The 20,494-nt window shown below is 32.0% G+C and overlaps 1 protein-coding gene across 2 annotated transcripts; it reads right to left on the reverse strand.

Annotated features, from left to right (window-relative positions):
- Window positions 1–10,065: 10,065 nt before the first annotated feature.
- LOC102598704 (phosphatidylinositol/phosphatidylcholine transfer protein SFH6-like) lies at window positions 10,066–17,186 on the reverse strand. 2 transcript variants are annotated; one of them, XM_006365230.2, is made up of 14 exons: window positions 16,937–17,186; window positions 15,258–15,558; window positions 14,385–14,484; window positions 14,012–14,278; window positions 13,826–13,903; window positions 13,633–13,734; window positions 13,488–13,537; window positions 13,266–13,365; window positions 12,929–13,018; window positions 12,723–12,836; window positions 12,380–12,512; window positions 11,186–11,589; window positions 10,622–10,696; window positions 10,066–10,381 (listed from the first exon to the last, which is right to left on the reverse strand). In XM_006365230.2, exons 1-14 carry the CDS (start codon window positions 16,968–16,970, stop codon window positions 10,361–10,363), a joined length of 1,869 nt encoding a protein of 622 aa, XP_006365292.1. In that variant the 5' UTR covers window positions 16,971–17,186; the 3' UTR covers window positions 10,066–10,360. The 2 variants fall into 2 exon arrangements, with proteins under 2 accessions (XP_006365292.1, XP_006365291.1); XM_006365229.2 differs by having other exon boundaries at window positions 12,723–12,839.
- Window positions 17,187–20,494: the final 3,308 nt, after the last annotated feature.

Consider the following 20,494-nt stretch of genomic DNA (forward strand, 5'->3'; position numbering starts at 1 on the left):
ATTAATCAAAACCAAAAAAGCACAAAAATAAAATTATTAGGAATATTATTAAAGTTATTAGAATCTAAAATATGTTAAAAATCTTACGTTTCAAAATCATTGTACAATTACAAATATATATACATATAAAAAGAAATTCTCAAAATTATTTATATTTAGCCTACAAAATAAAATAAAAAATAAGTATTAAACTCAATAAAAATGGACACCTTAACCTTGTCACTTCTTCTTTTGATGATAGAATATGATTTCTTTATGAAAAAAGAAAGAGAGAGTATCTTATGATTCTTCAAGATATTGATATAAGAAGAAAAGTTATTATTTTTCATAGTCTGTTAATTTTCTTCTTGTTGCATCTCGTCGATACGATAGGTTGATTTACCTTACTAGTCATATGCCCTAAAGGTTTACTGTCTGGATGGTACTTTTCAACAGATAAGCGAATCGCGCTCAAGTGGTGGTTGACAACAATACACCGCGGTATGTGTGAGTCAAGATTTTATTTAGTGATCCGAAGGAGCAATTTGAATTACTGCAGACTGGTTTCCTCCCATATACCCCCGCAATCGCAGCTTATTCATCGAGAAGCCACTCACGGCACACTGACTAGAAATCATCTGCGAGAAGGTCTTCTGGCACAGGCATACTACTAATCGATTCTTTGGTAATTCGTGATTGAATACAACCTAGGAAGAGTTGTACGCCTACATAACAGCCCTCCCAGCCCAAAGGAAAATGCACAGATCATTTGAAAAAAAAATGTAGCAAATGTTCTCTTAAAAGGATGTTGCACTATAATGTTTTCTACAAGAAAATTTGTATTGATAAAAAAATACTTATAGAAAAACTGATAAGTGATAAGAAGAATTATTTACAAAAAGAATCAATTTAAATATTTAATTATTAAATTAGGAAAAGTATAAGGAGAAATCTATGTTGTGAATTATAATTCTTTCAATTACTTTCCATTATTATTATTCTTCCGTTCTTTTTTTAAAAAAAAAATTGTTTCATTTTTCCTTATGTATCTTTAATTAATGTTTGTTTTATTTTTTTATTGTGATTTGAAAAGATCCTAAATTAGTGCTCACATTATTTCTTTCAATGTTTTATTCTTCTAATTTCGATTTTTGTAAATTTTATTATTTAATTTTTTTTCTGTGTTTTTTCTTATGTACCACCTTAATTAATGTTTGTTTTATTTTTTTTATTTATCTTTAATTATACTTTATATTCTTAGAAATAATGAATATAATATATTAATTTTGTTGACATTTTTTTAATTTTAAAGACTAAAAGTCTCACTTTAAAATTTTACAAAAATATCAAAGGTAACCATATTTTTTTTTCATCAACAATCATATTAATTTTCTTACTTCCTTGCATTAATATAATAATTAATGTCATTTATATCATTTCCTTAAATCACTTTTTTTTAAATACTTTCTTTTATTTATTTATTACAAGAAATTAGTTATTATAATCTTTGTAACAAATATATTAATATTTATTAATGTGAATTTGATTTTATTTTTATAAATAAATTAGATCATCTCTCTGCTAAAGATCTATACGATTATACCCATACCAAATAATAAAGTTAAAAATAGAAAATGATGACACTCTTCTTAATTCAAATATTTATTAACTTTATAATAAATAAAAAATGCTGATTTATTTGAAAAACAAGTAGGGCCCCCTTTCTCTAGCTTATTAGGGGCCTATCAAGGAGTTCCATTAGTGACTGGTAAATTGGCTCTCTACCAAGAATGGTTTGCCTACCCCTTTGCAAGGCTCCCTGCCCATCTGCTTCGACTATTGGTCTAGAAATGGCTACAAGAGACGTTTTTTCTTATATTTTTTTAAAAAAAAATAATTGCTCAAAATTTTGTCTTGGAAGTTTATCTAAAATGCATTTTTCTAAATTTTAAATTATTTCATCATTAATGCTATTAATTTTTCCCTTAATTTCATTATTAATATTATTTATATCATTTTCTTAAATTGCTTTTTTTCTGTCTTTGTTCTTTTCACTTTATTTTATTTATTTATTTTAAAATATTAGTCATTGGTATATAGGTTTTTGAGTATTATTTTAAATTTTGAATTATTCCCAATTTAAAAAAAATAATCAATTAGGTTAATTCTTTTATTGAAATGGAAAATAAGATCCATCTTTTTCTCTTCTTAGATTACTTTAGGTTAAGAATTTTAGTTTTTTTTTTTTAAATGAAATTATAAATTTAAAATTATTCGAAGTAGAATTTTCAATAAATTATTATGAGAGCTATCATAAATAATGTATTCACAATTTTCTTATCTGCGTGAAATTGATTAAAATTCGTGAATACTTATATATTATCTATTTGATTCTTCGATTGATTTTTAAATAATAGTTAATTACTTTATGTATGAATGATATTGTGTTGGAATTAAAGTTAATTGGGAATGGACATGATATTGTATTAAAATCTTAATTTGGTAATTCGGTTTTTAAAAATGTTAGAACATTATTGTGTCAATTTTTTTAAAAAAAATAATTGATCGTTTTCTCTGATATCAACTTAATGTGAAGATATAATTTCTTTTCTTAATTATTTTATTTAAGAGGAAACAACCAACCCCCTCGATTCAGTTTCTGCAACAGTATATAATCTCGGACTCGATGGATGCCTACAGAAAAATGGAATTTTTTTCATATTCATATTTATATCCTCTGCAACAATTGTTGGGATGGACTTTCGCGATTCGACTGGAACTAAGGACCTGAACTGAATGGAATTTCAGAGCTCTCGCGCGGCTATCTAAAGAATGAAGAACCACATCGGGACTGATAATTGGATAGAATCTCCTTAAATAAAGAAAGGGGGCCTATAAATTGGGTTTTTGCTCTTTGGAGAGCTAAATATAAGGGCGATGAAAGTTGTAAGATCTCATGATTTCTGTCGGTCAACAACCAACTAAATCTATACTTCTTCACTAAAAAAATTCGGCTCTAATCAAAATAGAATTGCCTTTTACTTCTACTTAATTTATAAAAAAAATTATTTTAAATTACAGTTATACCGTGTGAAGCGCAGACAAGTTTTCTAGTTACATATATATGGTCGTATTCAGTGAATAACATTTATGGCAATTTAATATTTACTTCCTTAGCTTTTTTGCATTCTGAATTGATCGTGTTAAAATATGTTAGAGATTTAAGGCACCATGAACTCTTCAGTTCCTTTTTGTAAGATAAAAATAATTGTCAATCATAAGAATTATACTACATCAGTCGTATCTTCCTTCTAGTCGTATCTTCCTTCTACAAACGACTGTTATTTGGGAGATTACGTTTTTTTTCCTTAAACTGAAAATTACTCATATTACCCATAACTAAAAAATTTACATGGAAAAGAAATTGCAATTTTGGTTCAACACCACAGTAAATGGGATATTGAACACAATTTCAATAATTTCATAGTTGACGGCGTGACACTAAAAGTGAATTCAAATTTGGATACCATTCTTGATGAAATAACGAAGATACTTGGGGTTTATGCTTCTACTGATACAATTGAAATTAAATATTTCGTGAAGCAAAATTATACTCCAGTGAAGATATACAACGATAGGAGTTTGAGATGGTATTTGGATTTGAAAAGAAAAAGTTCCTTCACAGATTTTCCTTTGTGCATAACATTGAAGGAAAAAAACGGTGACGGGATTTTGTCAAATTCGAATCCTATCAACTCAAGTTCTAATTGTACCCATGATATGCAACTGGTAGAACGTGTTGAACTCACTCAAACACGTATTTCAATAGACAAAAATTACTCGCATGATGAAATGGAAATTGACGAAGATGGTATAATCGACAACAAAGTTCACACAACAGAGTTCACAAAGACATTAAGAAAGGTCAGTTGTATATGACCAAGGAGATACTCCAAGATGTTTTGAATCACATTGTCATCAAGGAGAATTTTTCAGTTCAAAGTTAAGCGTTCGAGTACGACGAGGTAATAAATGAACTTCAACGAATAATAACAATTGTTTTTATAAGTTGGTATCAAATTTGTGGTAGTACTTGTTGTTGTGTTTGCTGATGCCAACATAAACTTTTATGTTAGATAATTGGTATATAGTATGTTTTAGTATATAATACTTGGTATAAAGTATATTCTAGTATATAATACTTGGTATAAATTATATTCTGGTATGTTTTACTTGTTAAAGAGTGTATTTCAATCTAAAACACTTGGTATAATAATCATGTAATTAATAGGAAGAATTCACGGTAAAATTTCAAAAGCTTCATATCAAGTATTTACAACTACTAAACTTCAGAATTCTTGATCTTAATGACCCTTGGAATATTATTCTATAATATGTTACAATCACGATATGATGTCAATCAATTTTGCAGGTATTATCTCGTGTGTGTTGATGATCAGTTTTCATGGTATTTTAAGTCTTCCAACCTTAATAATTCAAATACATTCAAGGAGAGAAAATTTTACAATGTTCACACATGTGGAAATGAATCAAGACTTTTTTCACAACGTCATGCTACTTCAAAGTTTGTTGGAGGCTTGATAACGAGCAATGTCGACGATCCTAAGACAATATATACTCTAGCCGATATACAACGTGACATTAGAAATCAATATGGTGTTGATTTGAACTACATGAAGGCATGAAGGGCAAAAGAACAGGCACTAGAGATATTAAGAGGTAAACCTAGAAATTCATATGAAAAGTTGCCTAGCTACTTGTACATGGTGAAGCATATAAATCCTGGGTCTGCTACAAGATTGAAAAAGACAGAGGATGGCTCTTTATGCCTCAATTAAAGGATGGGAATATTGCATGCATGTTGTTGTTGTTGATGGTAGTTTCTTAAAAGCACCCTATAGGGGTACAATTTTGACGGCTTGCACACATGATACAGGTTAGTTTAAATTGAATGTCTATTAGTTATTAAACGAGTTAGGATAATATTTTCCTGAATGTTATCTACTTATTCACATTATATATAGTCTACTATTACAAATAGTTAAACATGATTTTGTAGCCTAATTTATTATATATGTATTTTATCAATGAAACAGGTAAAATACTTTCATTAGCTTTTGATGTAGTCGATTCATGGAAATGGTTTTTCGAAAGGATCTGAGATACCTATGGAACAAGAGAAGGTATGTGTATCGTAATCTGATAGGCATGAAAGCATTCTGACCGCCATTTTTGTTGTGTATCCAGGGGTGCTTCATTGTGTATGCTTATACCACCTTTGGGGGCAATATTAAGAAAAATTTTAGGAAGCACTACAAGGTCCTGAGAAAAATATTTTTTGCAATGGCTAACACATACACAACAGAGGAATTCAATCAATACATGGCTGAGACCTATAGCATTGACAAGAGGGTGAAAAAATACTTATTTGAAATTTGTATACAGTTTATGATTAAGGTAAATGTCATATAGTCAATATGCGTGAAAGGATATGCACGTGTAGGCAATTTCAAATGAATGTTATGTCGTGTAAGCATGTTTTGTCTATTGTGAGAAAATACTACACGAGTGAATATGAATATTGCTCTGTATACTACAAGAATGATAACATATTAAACACATATGAAGTTCTAGTGTATCCTATTCCTGACGAGAGTATATGAGGAATTCCTCCGGATGTTGCAGCGAATATTGTACTACCACCCAAAGGAAAAATCAAACTCGGTAGGCCACAAAAGATAAGGTACAAAACGGTGGTGAATCAAGACCAAAGAAGTCAAGAATTACATGCGGTGTGTGTGGACAACAAGATCACAATAGGCAGACATGCCGAAACATTCCACAAGCAACTTAGCTTTATAAATTTAGTTCTCAATTTTAGCTTTGCCTTCTTATTTTAGAACATAGTTGGCGAGTATTTATGTTTATTTTACTCTGTTTTTTACAATTAATGTGTTGATTCTCATGTTTGAAGACTTTTTTCCTGTTTTTTATTTCATTTGTTGTCTGATTAAACTTATATCATATATATCTATCAGATGTCATTTCGAATATAGTTGTCAAGAAACTTGCAAATTGAAATGAAATAATGTGTTTTATTATTCTTCCTTCAAAGTGAATTTGGATATACTTAGATACTAAATTAGATGCTATGAGTTATAAGTTGCCACCAGGATAAGTACAACCATTGTAAACTAAGAAAAAGAAGAAAAAAAGATGTCATTTGTTGACAAAAGCAGGGCCAATTAATCGAGCAGAGCTCCAATTCCCTTGGCAACTGAAGTAACAATTTAAACACTTAGGCAGTCTGGTCCTAAGGAATTTTCAGCTCCTAAAGTGACCAAGCAGGGATATTGAACCGATACATCGCATTTCCATTTTAAATATATCGCTCAGCATTCGGATACATCGTGTAAACTGATGTATCCGAGTCAACAAAAGGCCTTAAAAAGCATAAAAAGATGAAGAAATGCAACACAAAGTAAGATCAAGTATCTATCCTAAGTCTATTATCAACACAATCTGGTATAATTATAAATTTTATTGTTATTATACTGAATAATTTATACTAAGTATTCAGGATGACGTGAGCTACTGCAATATACTATCTGAAGAATTTGTGAATCAAATTAAACCTTAAGAGTGAACATACATCTCGACATGTCACACCTATTAATTTGGATATCAAATATAGTCATGTTTTCATTGAGATCTAACTTCTGACTATGAACCTAGTTAAAAAAATAATGTCAGCATATCAGCTTCTCTATACTGTCAAAAATATAGGATTTTATCTATTTACATTAGAAATACAAAGATTTTTTGTGCTTGATCAGTATAGTATATAGATTGACTGTACAATACCTGATTGTATTAGGTACTTTTCATCCTCCGTGAATAAAACTTAAACTCTAAAAATAATTAATTAGTGACTAATTTGTGTATTATACTTTGAGAATGAACATGGAAAGGTAAAGTTACTGTGTAATTGTTCATTTAAGCATTATATGGTAGCCAAATTATCGAGTGGGCAGCATATTAACTATCACAGCCAGTATTGCAGAAGCCTTAGGCCAATGAAGTAGGAAGCAGAACAAGTTTATACAATGAGCAAGTATATTTTATACTACAACAACCAGTGCTTTGTGTCAGGATGATGAAAACGGAGGTTTACAAGACAATCAACCAATCTCTTTTTCAGGTCATTTTCTTGTCCATAATATGTAATTGATTTAACCACAAGATCTTCACATTTCTAGAAATGCAATATACTTTATACCAATTATATAATATAGATGAAGTTTATGAGAAACAATGTACAAAAAGAATTGATAAAACTCAACAATATTATATAATAGGGAAAAATGACAAATATATCCCTGAACTTTCGTAAATGCTATGCGTATACCCTTTGTTATATTTTTAGGACGTCAATATCCTTGCCGTTCAAATTTTGGAGTATATATACCCTTTAAGTTAACGGTGGTACACGTGTCTCGATCTTAACTACTGACCTGATATTTGTTAAATTTTTGCCCAAAATTTAAAAAATCCACCCGAATTAATCTAGAAACCCGCCCAAATACATAATATTCATAACCCAAAAATATTAACCAAATCAATTCACTTAATTTCAAATTAAGCAACTTAAACACTTGTTTAGCAGCATCTTTCCCCATCTTCATCCCCAAATCATACTCAACACTAAATCCTCCAATTTCTCCTCAACTTTCTCATAGAAGAGGAAGACCGATCCAATCATCTTTCATCCCCAGAATCATCCTCCATTTTTTCCTCAACTTCCTCACATGTGTCTTGACCCATTTAATCTTTCTTTTTAGCTAAATCAATTATTTACTCACCACCATCATTATACTTGATCAAATTTCATTAGAAGAACTGTTGAAAGACTTCACACAATTTTTGTACCAAATTTTATCCAACCGCCATTAAACCTCAACTTGTTTGCTCACTAATTCTTGTCCTTATGACGGTTTAAGGACGACAACAGCTGAAATGGACATAATATATATAATCTTTCTCATTTCGTGTAGAGAAGAAGACCATCGTAGGACTAGCACAAAGACTGATACTAGAATTAGGATTTGGTTTAGTAGTAAGGTTAGATTTGTTTGTAGAGAAGAGGTGAATGAGAAAGAGAAGGAGCTTAAGGGTCGGAGTAGGATCTTAAATTAGGTGAATTGATTTGGGGATTTGGGTTAATATTTTTGGGTCATGGGTATTATGTATTTGGGCGGGTTTCTAGATTAATTCGGGTGGATTTTTTTAATTTTGACCAGAAATTTAATAAATATCAGGTTAGTGGTTAGGATCGAGACACGTGTACCACCGTTAACTTAAAGGGTATATATGCTCCGAAATTTGGACGGTAAGGATATTAACGTCCTAAAAGTATAACGAAGGGTATACGCATACCATTTACGAAAGTTCAGGGGTATATTTGTCCTTTTTTCCCTATATAATATTCATACCTGAACTATGTGAAAAAAATAAAAATTGAGATTAAATCTGAAGAGATGCAGACGAATGAACACTTTCGATAACTACCCAGTAGTTACCAACCGTACCTCAAATGAAGGATTAAACTCGACCAACAATGAAAGAATTCTTAGAGAAGATTATATAGATTAGTAATGACTTGAATGTATTTAAAATGTTTAGAATTTTGTAAATACAAAGAGAGAATGATTTAAGATTGTCCTTTTTTTTTCACTGTAGTTTAGATATGGAAGAACTTTTTTGAATTAACGTAAGAAGATAATTAATTTATCTATATATTAATAATAATAATTATCTTTTCAACTTCTTTAACACTCTGTTTGGATCATTGTTACCCATTGTTTCATAATGTAATGTATTGTATTGTACTCTATTGTACTGTACTGTATGGTAGATACAATTGTTTGGCTAGACTGTATTGTTTGCTGTTGTTTAATAACATTTTTATTGTTTGGTTTAATTGTATCGTACTGTATTGTAATTTATAAATTTACTAAAATATCCTTAATTATTCTAGGGTATGAGGTTTGATTAGAATTAAATAGTATAGTATAGGATAAAGGGTAAAATAGTAATATGAAATATTATGTAAGGAAGTAATTGAAAAAAGAAATTAAGTAACAATGGGAACACACCAAATCGGTTGTTTCATAAAATGGGGGGTTTCATTGTTACATAACAACGAAACTTAACAATACAATACAATACATTTTAAGTAACAGTCAAAACAAACATTGTAGGTATGATAGCGATACAATACAATACAATGGGGAATAATGATCCAAACAGAGTGTAAAACTGCTATATATGTAAAAAAAAACTTTCATATTTGTAATACTGAAAAAGTACTATTATTTATATAGTTAAGTCTTAAGGATGGTCTTTCCACGTAATTTTCCCTTTTATATATACATATATATTTTATATGTCATTTATTTTCATAACTTTTCAAAAAGTACATTTTTTTCGTCTTATTTTGTCTAAGTTGACGGAATAGGCATATAAACTATTGTATGTCGCACAAAATCATAAGTGTTTAGATCTTAAGTAAATTCTTATTGATTTAGCTTTGGTATTCTTTTTCTGCGGACTCAATTGTTACATAAACTATCAAAATTATTCTAGAAATAGTAAAAATATTTAGAAGTAGAATTAAAAACTTCACATGATTGAGTATAACAATTATAGTATCATTTTTTAGTTGTAAATTATCTCATATTACTTTTAATGACAAAATAGGTCTAAAACATCACTAACGTAGATATTGTTATGTTCAAAGTGAAGACAATGTTTTTTTGAATTTAATCGTTTGACAATCTAAATAGTTTGAGCTTGAAATGTCAAAAAAGACACTCAACTTTGTGAGTGTTTCATGCATCTCTTTTAAAGTCTAAACTTTGTGATTTCGACAATGATATTTTCGAAGGTGCAAGGTATGTTACGATTATCAGATTTTAGTCCCAGCAGTGGAGGGAGTGAACAAGGAACCTAATTAGTTTTGCATTAACATTCATCTCATTTGTTACTCTAATTTTATGCATCAACTTGTGAAAACACTCTATTGTCCTCCTTAAACACAATTAGTAAATGTTCTGCCACTTTGGGGACTAAATGTTGGTACAACTCCTAGTAGGTCTGGCCATTTCAACCAACACGAAAGATGGTAAAATTCATAGTGCCAAAAGCAAACTTTTCAGAAGATAAAAAAGGTACATTATATGATCAAATCCACTGCACAATGATTAGGATCCATGCCTGCTTGTTCATATTACAAGTATGTTCTCATCACATTCGGATACTTTTGTTGAAAGTCGGAGCTCAACCATCTTCCAAGGGATCCTTAAAAGCAAAACTTCTTTTTCTGCAGAACAAGACAGCAGAGATACAAATCAACAATGAATCGTATAATTTCTTAACAAAAACACACTCAAATACAGAAGGTGCAAATGAAGTGCTGCTCAAAGCCTTTTTATTCTTTTAGTTCATACGCACCTAGACTTTTCCTCGGGTGTAGTTTTCACTATGACATCAACTTCTCATCCTACTTAGGCTCATTCATAATTTAGTGCTGTCTAATTACCAAATAAATCTGGAAACTCACCTGAAATTTTGCAGCTTCTTGACCATCAATGTATGCAAGAAGTTCCTCTTGTCTCATCAAAGCCTCATGCAAAGCCTGTTTTTGAAAAAGAAATAATATTATTATCAACTCAAAAACCAAGAGAAACAGCTATGTGATAATTAATCTCAGCAACCCAACATTACATGTAGATGCTGTTATCCTCAGCAGCCCCTGGCTGAAACAAGTCATAAGTTTGGCAGCACCTTATCAGCATAATCATGTAATATTACTTTCAAGTTGCAGGCATGCTAGCGTTCACACTAATTGTCAAATTCCAACCTATTCCCTCCTCCTTTCTATTTGCTATTGTCTCTGGCTTTGGCAAACCCCTCAAAGGATCAAGAGTCTCTAATAAGACCAGCCCATAACCTACTTTTTTTTTTTGAGAAAGTTAACTAGCCCATAACCTACTTTAGACTCAATTTATTAAACCTTATCACACAAGTTAAACACCAGCTGAGCTTGTAAACATGAAACTTGCAAGTTTTGGGGAAGCAAAACTGGTTTAACTCTTATTCACATTCAATATCTTTAAACATTTACCTTCTTGGTTGCAATTAACTCAGCTTCCAGGGCATCCACACGGCAAACAGCAGCATTTAGCAGTTCCTCTTTCTCATAAGGCATCTCAGATGGCTTTTCTTGAAGTGTACTTACTTTGTCCTCAAGTTCACCCAACTTCTTCAGAACAACAGAAAGCAGTTGAGCTTCAGTAAAGGCTGGAGTTGGTGAAGGTGGCCGAAACTCCTCATTATTGTTGGCATCAAAGGTGAATTCTTGAACAGCTTGGTCTTGACCAATTGATGGATCTGGAAGTTTCTTAGTCATGTAGCATAGCACTGAACGGAAAAGCATCACCACAGTCATGAAGAAGGCCATAAGCAGTCCGAATAGCTGAGCACTAAGACCACCTGCAGGCTTTTGAGAATCTGCTGGTGGAAGTATCCCTGAATAAAAGGTAAATAGCCATATACATCATGTTAGTATAAATTTGACAACTTAGAACAGACTAATAAAAAAAGAATATGGTCAACAGGCAGCATAAATTTCCACATTAACCACAGATGTCAGCAAATTCCAGCTTTACGACCAAAATAGAGCTTAAAGCAAAACAGACAGCATAACGTTCACACTATTTGCACCCAAGACAGGTTGTCTTGGATGCAGGTGGTAACAAGCAGGCGCTGGGCCTGAGTACTGCATGCAACTAAAAACCCAAATTAAGACGAAAAAATACATGTGAATAAATACATAAATATACACACGTTATATCGAATCACAAACAGGCGCACAGTGCATCCAAACTACAGGGTCAGAACTACAGTGAGCTCTTTTTACCCCATTGTTTAGGTGCATACTAAGGAGTCGTTTGGTGTGAGGTATAAGGTATAACAATAATCCCAGAATAAAATGCATTATTTTGTCATGTGTTTGGTGTGAGGTATAAGGTATAAGGTATAAGGTATAACAATAATCCCAGAATAAAATGCATTATTTTGTCATGCGTTTGCTTGGAGGTATTAGGTAGTCCTTGATTATTTATCCCATCTATACCAAAGTGATGGGATAAGTTATCCCATATATATGGTGGGAATGTGGGATAACTTATCCCGGGATAACTTGTTCCCAACCAAACAACCCCTACAGTTTAACTAAAAGATTCAGAGACTCTTATGCTTCCTCCCTTTTTCTTTTCCTTGTGTGTGCAAATGCATGTGTTCTTTGCATAAGTCTAACCTTTGGCAATGGAGGCTTTATGAAAGGATGTTTGCTTCTTCAACACAGAATCAACTGCCTTGTCAACCATGGGAACATATTCATCATATCCTGATAAGTTTGTAGTGTAGCCAGACATTCCAATACCCTTAGCCTGTTTGACGTAAAAAGAACAGTATCATGGTAAGAATAGCATATAAAGAAATTATTCAGGAGGGAAATGGGGAAGGAGATATTTTCATGAAATCTAAGGGAATGCAATCCTATATTATTCTGGGCCTCAGCGAAAGAGAATATTTTTTAGGTTCTCTCCATTAAAAGAAAGGTTAACTCATGAAATCAGTTGAATAGGGAAGAAATATACCTCTTCACGGACAGGAGTAAGCCGAAGATGCGAATAATTCCTTACAGCTTTAGGGGAAGCAATATCTTCTGCTTCAGATCCCGATTCTGCGGTGGAGGTATCACTACCTTTTGACTGCTAAAATTCAATATACATGTACCAATCTTCAAATACAGTTGAAAATTTAGAGTATTCTCATAATTTAGGAAAGAGAGTAGAAGTCATACCATGGGGAAGCGAGGCTTAGCATAAACTACCTTTCCTTCGCTGTTTACAACTTTAACAACCTGCCTGGCACGCCGTGCTTCACCAATCATCTGGCATCAAAGAAGGGAGCACCATTTTCCCAGTCATTTAAAGTTGACATACTCTTCATCAAGGGAGCAATGATTGTAGATTATTTAAAACATGAAGAACAAGCAGGCCACCCTTGTTCTCAGCAAAGAGAAGTGCAGAAAATAAATGCGAGGAAAAGAAAAAAGATCATTCTATCCTAAAAAGGTGGGTAAAAGAACATCTTTCGAAATAAAATTTCACTCAGATGTGAAGGTCCTAGAATGGAACCTTTAATATCTCTGGATTTTGCCATGGTCCTTTATCTGAGCGAAGGCAACCTCCTTGATTTGCACATGTACAGGTTCCACCCAAAAAATCTGGCAACTCACTGCACAAAACAAAAATCAATAATACAACTTTTAAAGAAGTGAACTTTTTGAAGTACCATCAGAAGCAGAAATAAAGCAATTCTTTCCTTGTACAGTAGAAAAGAATTCTTAACCCCTTTACCTAACATCAACTAGTTCAAGCAATTTGTTTTGGTACTTGTTCCCAAGAACCTAAAAGAAATTTGACAACACAAGCAAATAAGTAAATATAGCCAAATAACTGATATTACAGCACTTTAAGGTGCAGGAGAAGAGCATAGACAAACATGTATCTTTGAGGTGGTCTTGGGATCCAAAAAACTCTTAACAGTACTCCACAGCAGCCTAAAGCCAGGTCCAGCATTGATGATAAGCATTTGATGAAGTGTCTGCACCAGCCAAAATGTAGCAAAATGTGTTAATGAACCCAAAACAATGAAATACCTTATAGTGCTTACTGAGATAGGAATATAATCATGCCTCCGGATAATTATCACCATCAATCTTCTGAAGTCGCATGATGAGTTCCCTAGCACTCTTGGTAAAGTTTTTCAAACCCTGAGAAATCAACAAAAGTAAATGAAAAGATGAAAACCCTAGAGTGCTAAAAATGTAATCAGAAATCACGACACGTTAGCACAAGAAAACAAATACTAGGTAACATACCACTCCCTGGACATCCAAAATAGTAGTGCTTGAATCAATCTGCCTTTTTGCAGCAACTGTACATGCTGGAAACTTGATTGCAAAAGTTTTCTCAAACTCTCGTACATGGTTTCTGATGTAACGGTCCATTGTTGTAACTTGCATAAGTTTGGTGGGATCAACTTTCCCTAACCTTTCAATGTATACTGGTCTTCCTTCCCTATCGATCCCATGATAACCTTGGGGGTAGTATTTTGAAACTTCATCCTGCTCTTGGAATTGAAAATCCTGATGGAAATTTGGTGTGGGAAATATTTCAGATTAAATGAAGTCACTAGCATCTGATATATGAAGAAATACTGTGACAATCCATCACTTGGAGAAATAATATTACATGGATAATGGTGTCAGCACCAAATTCCTTCCTCCACTGAAGCATATCAGCCCACATATGCTTTGCTTTATCAATATCAAACTTCCTTGCCTTCAGAAATCTGCAAGAAACTCATAGGGGTAATTAAATGACAAAAACAAGAATAAACTACAAGATAGTTCTTAATCAAAAGCGTCCTTAAATCTAATATATCCACTTCCATTTTGCCTATTCTGAGAGAATTAACCTATGCTCACAATGTCTTTACCACTATTTTCCTTTTTGTGTTCGGTAAGCTCACAATGTCTACCACTCTGATAATTTGTTTCAGTCCTTAAGGCCTGATGGAGAAGTTCATTGAGAAAGTTGAGATTTGATATCCAGAGTAAATTTCACAGAGCACCTCTTTGACCAAAGCAAACTAAAGAGCAAAATATTACTTTCATGTGTCATTTATAATAGACAGCTCCAGGAATGCAAGCAGAGATGAAATGTCTGACCGGGCCCCATAAATTGTGTTAACAAATAAATAATAGAACAAACCAACAAAAAAAAAAAGAGCACTAAAAAGTAGATTATCTTTTAATCAAGAATTGGAAGCACAGGAACCTGCTCTAACTATGTGATGGTCCAACAAAAATCAAATTTCATAATTGGTTTTTTCTGCCCGTACTCATTTTTACCCCTGATTCACAGTTCTACAAACAAGCTTGATGTACGCATTCTAACTTGCAATTAACTTTTTGGACATGATAAAGGTATTGAAACTCTCTCTATACAAGCAAATCATAATATACTTAACAGAAAAACTATCACAAGAAAACAGAAAGCAGGATATATCTTAATCAGTTAATGCATAAATACTTGAAGAAAGTAAAGATAACAGTGTATCACCTTAGCATCATATAGTAGTCATCATGTCTCCCAGGTAACAAATCATCCAAAATCAGTGCTTGCCTAAATTGGTCAACAGCTTGCAGCTCCTCAGCATCACGAATATCCTCAATTGAAACTGAACTCACTCGTCCATCACTTTTTCTTCTGCCTTTCTTCTTAAGAGAATGTTTAAATTTTGTTGATGCATTTAATGCTTTCTTTTTCAGCGTGCCAATTCTTGTCCTCCTCTCATCCTCTGAGTTCTCGAAATCAGATTTTCTTTCTCTTCTCTCATCGTGTGTGGACGACCCCTCAAAGCCTGTCAACAGTGGAAACGAAACAATAGGAAAATCAATCACATAACACAGAAAAGGATGAAATTTGAAACATAGGAACTAGACCCTATTTGTTAATGGCATGAATTGATTCGACTTGAGCATGTAGCCAACTAAGGTTAAGAGACTTTTTTTCCTATGAAACTCCATTTGAATTAAAAGAACAAGGTCAATCAAATTCCAATCTAATCCAGTCAGCTCAATGAATCCCCTATATTCATTTGATTTTAATCAAAAATGTTCTCCTTAAATTAAGGATTTGGTATAGTTGGCTGGTTTTAAAGAATTAAGGTTGAAAAGTCCTCTTCATCCTAAAAGCTTATTCTGGATAAAATTTCACACTTTTTTCCAGAACCAACTGTAATAGCTTACAAATATGAAGAGCAGAATGGCATGAAACTGTATGTCGATCGAGTTCCATCAAGAAAGCACCTAAATAGAGTGCTAGAAGATTCCCGTTGACATGAAGTGCGCAAGGGAAGTCCCGCACGTTCTAAAATGGGAACTGAAAATGACTGAGCAGGCACCTAAGGGTGTGGCCTAGTGATCAATTAAGTGGTTGAGACCTTGGTCTCAGGTTCAAAACACAACGGACACAAAAAAAATACTAAGTGATTCTTTCCATGTCTCTTAGCCTTGGTGATAGAGTTACCTAGCACCTGTTGCTCGTGGGAGGTGGCAGGTATCATGTGGAATTAGTCTAGGTGCACAAAAGCTGGCCCGGACGGTCAACAAAAAAAATGACTGAGCGGCAAAAAGTGAAGAACACCAACTAGGGCATATTGCCAAAGTCTTTGGACCAGAGTTCAGGATTGCCTTACACCACAATCAAACCACACCCTTATAAGAAGGCATGCGGGTTATCCCTTTTATTTAATCTCATTTCAGTTTCGCATCCAAAATAATCTCTGAATCAACACTGGAGCACTATCCTTCATTTTGCAATTCCACAAACTCAGCAAACTCAACCCCACCACAAACATTAAAAAAAAAAAAAAAAAACCCAATTTGTAGTTCCTCAAAAATAACCAAGAAACCTACCCACAATTCGATTTCAGTCAATCATATAATGTGAACTTTAGAAGCATAACTACTCTCAAACCCTAAAAGGTTACAATCACCTAAAACATAGTGTAACAAATAAATCCCCTCAAACCCTAAAAGCAATAGAGTAACAGCAAGTTTATTGTCAGTGTATATATCACGAAACCTCCAAATACTAATTCGGCATTGATGCATAATTACTCCAAATAATTTCATCAATCATAAAAACTCAAAAAAATAAAAATGTAACTAAAATTCAGCAATGCAGTTGAAAATCAGTAAAGAAATTAATTAAAAAACGAAAGAAGGTAAACTCACAGGGCATCGCAAATCGATCTAATGGACCTGACATAGCCGCCGGCGATTACCCAAACCCAAAAATCTTGATGATCAGTAGATCCGACAACACAAAATTCACTGTAAACTCAACAAAAAAATATATATGGATAACTCAGCAGATCGAAAAATCACTGTAAAACTTAAAAACTCTGCCAAAAGATGAATATTCAGTAGGTGGAAGAAGAAAACTGAGAAGAATCAAAGCTGAAGCCACTTATTTTGGAAGTATTGAGTATAATCGTACGGCTATAAATGCATCAAAAACATTGTAACGGAAAAGTGGAATTGATAGAAAAGATTAGGGGTATTTTAGGACTGAAAATTATAGACAAATTCAGTCACGCGGATTGTCAGGATCGACAACTGTAGGGTACAATAGAATCATAAAAGTTCCAACTTCCAACCAAAATATGAGATTATTTTTTTTTCTATATATGTGACCTAGTTTGACTAAATATTAAATTAAGTAAGATATTAATTGTATTTTGAATGTTTATTATTTTTTAAAATTGATTAAAAAGAAAAGATATATTCGATAAATAGGAACAAAGAAAATAGCACGTAAGTAATAGTAAAAGTGGTACTCCCTCCGTCTCAATCTATGTGGTACTTTTCTGATTTTGAGATTCAAATAAATCTATCTTTAATCGTAAATTTTTCATATATTTTTTAAATATTTTGAATTGTTAATTATTGTGACTTATAGTACTTTTATGTAATTTATAAATATAAAATTTCATTTAATTTTTTTTTGAAGATTTCATATGCAAATTTCTAGTCAAACATAAACGATTCGACTCTCGAAAAATGAAAAGTGACACAAATTGAGATAGAGGGAGTATTTATTTTTTTAGGTGGTGTGAGATACATAAGTAAATAATTTTTTTTTGGTACAATGAAGTACTCCTATATTTTATAATTTTTTATTATTCTAATTTAAATTGCAGAACGAAAATGGAATTTAAATTTTTATTTAAAAGTATTCCAAGTGATTATTCTTTTTCACTTAAAAAATTATTATTTTTAAAAGGGAAAAGGCTCAAATATGCCATCGAACTTTCAGAAAAGGCTCATTTATGTCATTCGTTAAAAGTTTGGCTCATCTATGCCATTACCGTTTAAGAAAAGGCTCATTCATGCCATTATTTTTTAAATGTGATTTTGCAAAACCATTTTTTACACGTGGCCAATTATAATTCGACCACATCATTATTTTTTATTTTAAAAAAATCAAAACTCTGAATAAAAATTGAATTAAAATAACCCACCCAAATAAAGACCAACCCATTTTTTTCTAAAAATCCCTATAAGCCTCAGTAACCCAATTCTTTCATTCAATTTTTCAATCCAAAAAGCACACTAGCATGGTAACATGCGAAAACAAACATGATGTTAACTCCTCCAGTCCAAATTTCTTAGACCAAATCGACAGAGGTTTTTTTTTTTAAAAAAAAAAACAAATAGTGGCATTATTTGAGCGTTTCAAATAGAAATAGGACATTATTGTACAGCATCAGATTTCAGTTTATTACATATTTGTTCAAGCAAATGTACAGTGAAGAAAACTGAAAGTTGAACTTGACATGGAACCTCCGAAATTTCGTGAGCTACTCAGTTGCTCCAATTATCTTGGTCGATCGCAAAAGCTTGTCGATCGAAAGTTGAACTTGACATGGAACCTCTGAATTTTAGGGCTTTTTGGATTGAAAAATTGAATGAAAGAATTGGGTTACTAATGGGTTATAGGGATTTTTTTTTAAAATTTGGGTGGGTTATTTTAATTCAATTTTTATTCAAAATTTTGATTTTTTTTTATAAAAAAATTATGACGTGGCCGAATTATAATTGGCCACATGTAAAAAATAGTTTTGAAAAAACACTGTTAAAAAATAATGGCATGAATGAGCCTTTTCTTAAACGATAATGGCATAGATGAGCCAAACTTTTAACAGATGGCATAAATGAGTCTTTTCCAAAAGTTTAATGGCATATTTGAGTCTTTTCCTTTTTTGAAAATAAAATTCAAGTTTAATACTCAATTTTAAATACTTTTTGTTTGAGTGCAACCTCAAACAGTATCACATAAATATTAAGAAATTTTACACAAATTTCATAGGTATTAAGAGCTAATTAAATCATATTTCTTATTTTTTTTTCAAATTACAAACATCCCTTATATTTGATGGAATTGGATACATTCCAAAACGTCACTATAAATCGCATCTCAGTTTCAAATACATCGTTCAACGTCCTGATACATTGTGTCTTAGTATCTGATATATGACTCAATGCCCCGATACACCACGTAAAGTGATGTACCCGACCCCAATATATCAAACGTAAAATAATATATATCCGAGAATAGAAGAGAGTAGAGATTTTTGTATTTTTTTCAAATGATATAGAATTTTAAAGAATATGATAAAATAAGCTAGTGTATTTAGATATCTTTTCCTAAACAGTATCCAAATGAGCTTCAAATCATATTTTATGGGCAAAAAGGACAAATATACCCCCGAACTATCTTAAATGGTATGCAGATACCCTCCGTCATACTTTTGGGACATGAGTGTTCCTACCGTCCAAAAACTAAAGCATATATACCCTTTATACTAACTGACATACACGTGTCATAGTCTTATCCACCGACCCGACATCAGATCGATGGATAAGATTGTGTCCACGTGTCCCCTATTTAATCTTCCGTTAGAGTTGAAGGGGCATATATGCTCTAGATTTTGGACGTAGGGGCATCAATGTCCCAAAAGTATGACGGAGGGTATTTGCATATCATTTACGATAATTCAAGGGTATATTTATCCTTTTTTCCTATTTTTTTTGAAGAATTTAGATGTTGTAAGGTGAATTTCAAATAATTTAACTATAAAGTAATAAATGAGAGGAACAATATAATTTTCCAAGAAAAGTTAGAAGCCGTATACAGTACTTTTTTAGTTTTGCTTAGGAAAAAGGATCATATTTGTTGTACTTTAAAAAAAAAAAAAAAAACCGTGCCTTATTTTATTTAATATATTTATTCTTATTAATTAATTTTGGGCACATATTTATTCTTATAATGTTAAATTTCATGTCCTCACTCTTACTGTCCAAAATAACTTTTATGTGACACTTGTGCAAATATATTTTTATCCTGATTAACTTTTATTTTCATATAATTCTTCTACCTGCCCTATTATATTCGATTTTGTTCAAGCAACTTGGGGACTATGTGCCGGTAACAGTATTGTTGAGATCATTGTACAGAATTCCCAATTTTAACTGATGAAATGTTTATTTACCCCCTCTTCGAGTGAAATTTCCTAGTATATGAAAGATTGAAAAAATGTTTTGTTGTTGTGGGATCGCAAAGCGTGCTTCATTTGTTCGATTTGTAATAATCGAATAAGTTTTTTTTAATGAAAAAATATTAGACATTTCATTTTTGATTCAATAATATAATCAGATAATAGTACTATATAGTTCAAGAGATCCATTAGGATCTTTAAATTCTATAATAAGAAAAAAATTAGCAACCCT

The sequence above is a fragment of the Solanum tuberosum genome, unplaced genomic scaffold (assembly GCF_000226075.1).
Source record: "Solanum tuberosum cultivar DM 1-3 516 R44 unplaced genomic scaffold, SolTub_3.0 scf00515, whole genome shotgun sequence".
Classification (NCBI taxonomy): Eukaryota; Viridiplantae; Streptophyta; class Magnoliopsida; order Solanales; family Solanaceae; genus Solanum; species Solanum tuberosum.